General features: G+C 35.2%; 1 protein-coding gene across 1 annotated transcript; it reads left to right on the top strand.

The window, feature by feature from the left end:
• The first annotated feature begins 1,189 nt into the window (after positions 1–1,189).
• LOC148627860 (potassium voltage-gated channel subfamily A member 10-like) lies at positions 1,190–3,903 on the top strand. Its single transcript, XM_088580668.1, has one exon. It carries the CDS (start codon positions 2,588–2,590, stop codon positions 3,881–3,883), a length of 1,296 nt encoding a protein of 431 aa, XP_088436794.1. The 5' UTR covers positions 1,190–2,587; the 3' UTR covers positions 3,884–3,903.
• The last annotated feature ends 235 nt before the right edge of the window (positions 3,904–4,138 follow it).

Here is a 4,138-nt window from a genome sequence, read left to right as displayed (position 1 = left end):
CTAGAGAATATTATTATCCTTCAGTGTCTGAGATTTCTCGGTCTAGCACTTACGCCTGTGTTCGATTCTAATTATCTTCCTTTCCGGATTTATTATTACGGGTTATATTATCGGACAACATTTCTTGGGAGGTTTAGGTTTTTAATTACTCCATTTGTTTTTTCTTTCAAGTACAAAAAGGTAAAGATACTATGGTTAAGAAAAAAATGTATAAATATATGTATTGGGTTCATGAAAAAAAGCATAAGAGTTATACAAACAATCCAATCGGCAAACCTCTGGTGACTCCGCTACTCTACCTCAATCCCTCGGATGTGATACGGGATTTGATATGTGTCTACGCGCTACATTTATTCGCCGGAAGTTGACCGTGTCACCTATGACCATTAGAAATATGGCTCGCTTGACCTAGCCATTGGGTGTACGATACGCTCTATCAATAAGACGTACATATCCGTAAAAATAGAATTAAAAAAGTTAAGTTAATTATCTTAGAAAACGACATGTTTATATTTGTAAGCACACATTTTTCCAATTTCAAATCCATATTATGGGCGCATCCATCTTTAAATCAACATTAAATACCTCTACATAGAAGATTTCCGAAAGCAGTTTCAATGGCAGCTGACGTAATACAGACGAGGTATGAGGAGGGTACGGACTCGGCCAAAGTTGCGACGAATGACAAACAATCTTTCCCTGAATTATTGTTATGTATAGATTATTGCTGGTTTTGCACTGGTTTTACTAAATATAAGGTATCATTCAGGGCTATTGAGTTTTTGTGAAGGTTAAATCGGATTTTAATTATATTTCATAAGCAGATTGGAGTGCACCGCAATAATTTAACAAGCGTTTCTGACATTAGAGCCTTTATTATGTTTACATTGACTTAACTCCAAAATATCTCCGGAAAGCCTTGATTCATTAAAAAAAAAGGATCTTTCATTTGTTGTTAGATACTTTTGTTGGTATTCTATTTGGGAGTTGTTCGTGTTAGCATATATATACAGGGTTTGTTCGTGTTGTCATATATATACAGGGCTTGTTCGTGTTAGCATATATATATATATATATATATATACAGGGTTTGTTCGCGTTGCCATATTTATACGGGCTTGTTAGTGTTAGCATATATACAGGGCTTGTTCGTGTTAGCATATATACAGGGCTTGTTCGTGTTAGCATATGTACAGGGCTTGTTCGTGGTGGTATATACTCGAATTGTTCATGTTAGTCTATATGAAGTAGTTCGATTCAGGAATTTATTAGTCCATCTAAAGACATGCTAAATATTTTCAACGAAGTTGGCACTTGTTCCTGCAATTCAATGCATTTTAATGACACAGCTTCGATTTTTTTCTTTTTTGCCGTGCCTTGGATAGCCGTTTACAGTGGGCAGTTTTTCTCGTACTACTTGATCAGGAATGCTATTCATCTTTTGAAATACTTCCAAATATACTTTATATGTAATAATGGCATTGAATTATATTTCTGCCACATTGACAGAAAGTCATCATCCTTGCGATTCCTTAAATCTCCACACTAAGCAACTTATAAACTTTGCCGCGACTGAGTGTGGCGAAACGTCGAGTTAACTTTCAATTGAACTCGAAAGTAACCTTGATGTTCCACCACACTTCCCGCGATTGTGCCTCACAAAATATCCACCCATGATAAAATCATTTTTAGAGAAAGTAAAGCGAAGTCATATACATTTAATACAACAGATAAATATGTTATTCAAAATTTGACTTAATCAATTGAGATTGAACTTTAAATTTCACATAATGCAGATAATTTATTTTAAACTGAAGTATTATCGAATTAAAATAATAACCATCAACAAACATCTTTTAACATCCTTTATCACTGTCAACTGAAGGTTACTAATTTGCCGTTCTACATATTTTTCTTTGGCTAAAAGGAACAGTTGCATCAATGTTATTTTCTGATGCCGCGGTGAGTGCACATGATTTTAGACATGGTGTAACCAAACAATGACATACGTGTAGCTGTAGAAATTAAAATTGAGAAAATAAATCGTGGCCGTGTATTTCAGTGCAATTGACATGAGCTAGTTTACGGGAGATGATATTCACACGAATGTTGTTCATTTATTTAGCATTTATTTGTCCATTCTTTAAAGTAGACTTGTTCAAATAACTTTTAATTTCTAAAGCCGTATTTTAATTCATATTTTTCATGTACACAGTTTATTTGACGATTTAAACAGTGAATTGTCTGTTTTAAAAGACGTATTTGGTAATTTATTTAACTATACCCCCTATCAGATTGTGTTTAGAGATTTTGATAAGTATGTGCTATATTTTAATCTTTAAAATTTTAAACATGGTCATTTCAATTAACCTTTGAGTAATATTGAATGCACAACTTGAAAGTCGTAACTCAAATGTACTAGTAAAAAAATAATAAGTCGTGTTGATTTTAAGTCGTATTGTTCCGTATCTTATCTTTCACGGGTGAGCGGTCGCACTCTTATTCAAGTTGATGGATTTACCTACTGAACAGGTATTTGGGTATAGACGGTTGATCGCATTATTTACCCCTGGAATGGTTGCTCGCTATGGACCACGATAGCGGTTGTGTCAAAGACATGGCCGAAGAAACTTGTTTCTTGGAACTGACAGAAAAGGCCAGCACCAGCAGGGATTTTAGTGAAAATATTGACAGTGAAATTCACATCTGCACGGAAGAAGAGTGCAGACGAATTACAATAAATGTTAGTGGTTTAAAATTTGAAACTCAGATAAAAACACTGAATAGATTCCCAGAGACGCTTCTTGGGAACAGATTAAAACGAGGCAAATATTGGGACAGAAAGCGAAATGAATTTTTCTTTGATCGCCATAGACTTACATTTCAGTCGATACTTTACTTCTACCAGAGTGGCGGGAGATTGAAGAGACCACCGGAAGTGCCATCCGATGTCTTCCTACAAGAAATTCAGTTCTATGAACTAGGCATTGACGTTATCCAGGTTTATAAAGATCAGGAAGGGTATCCTTCAGAGAGTAAGGAGCGTTTGATGCCAAAAGGAGAATTACGTAGGTTCTTATGGAAACTTTTAGAATATCCCGACAGTTCTATTGCCGCAAAGGTAATGGTTGTTTTGTCGGTCCTATTTGTAGTAACATCAATCATTACGTTTTGTTTAGAAACACTACCAAGATTTGAGAACAGTACGTGTCAGAATACATCAATTATTGTTAACAACGAAACTATTTCTGTAAATGTAGCAGATTTTAGTCATCCACTTTTTTGTATTGAAGCTGTTTGTATGACGTGGTTTATTATGGAATTATTAGTTCGTTTTGTCGTCAGTCCCTCAAAACTCAAATTTATTAAGAGTACATTGAACTGGATTGACTTTGCTGCAATAATGCCTTTTGTGATAGCTATACTTCTATATTTGGTGACGAAAGACTGTGGAACCGCTGAAAACACAGGAGCAATCTCGGTAATAAGAATTTTAAGAGTGACACGAATCTTTAAACTGAGTAAACACTCTATTGGACTTCAGTTACTCGGGAAAACATTGGCGACAAGTTGGAGGGAACTAGTTATGCTGACTGTTTTTCTAGGAATATGTATTGTGATATTTTCTGGTGCGATTTATTATGCAGAACTTTCAGGGCAAGATTCGCATTTTGAAAGCATTCCAGCGGCATTTTGGTGGGCAGTCGTGACTCTAACGACAGTTGGGTATGGGGACATGTACCCTTTGACTGTGACGGGGAAAATAGTTGGAACTATTGCTGTACTGTGTGGAATACTAGCCCTAGCTTTTCCAGTTCCTGTCATAGTTACTAACTTTAGTAAATATTATAAAGGTCACTCAAAACGCAAATTCCATGAATAAAATTCAATATGAACATTTAACTGCTACTATACTATTTATTTGATACAAATTCTGCAGAAAGCAACGGTGTAAAACTTGATAACGTATCCCAATTTATGTTTGGTGATAAACCTGCTTTCAATCAGTTCAAATCAGTATTACAGCATGGGCTTGTATATATGGTCTGTTATTTTTTTGTTGAGCGCAAAAATTACTGTTGGTTAACAAGTGTTCCCAATGTACATAAATATCCACGTATTTTGTTCGTTTTTTCGC

Source organism: Perna viridis, chromosome 1 (assembly GCF_037379345.1).
Source record: "Perna viridis isolate PV_CMFRI_1.1 ecotype Kerala chromosome 1, ASM3737934v1, whole genome shotgun sequence".
Lineage (NCBI taxonomy): Eukaryota > Metazoa > Mollusca > Bivalvia > Mytilida > Mytilidae > Perna > Perna viridis.
This window is presented reverse-complemented; position numbering and strand designations above follow the sequence as displayed.

What these genes read in the sequence shown, in the direction of transcription:
- LOC148627860 (XM_088580668.1), top strand. Translation starts at nt 2,588, where the DNA reads ATGGACCACGATAGCGGTTGTGTCAAAGACATGGCCGAAGAAACTTGT.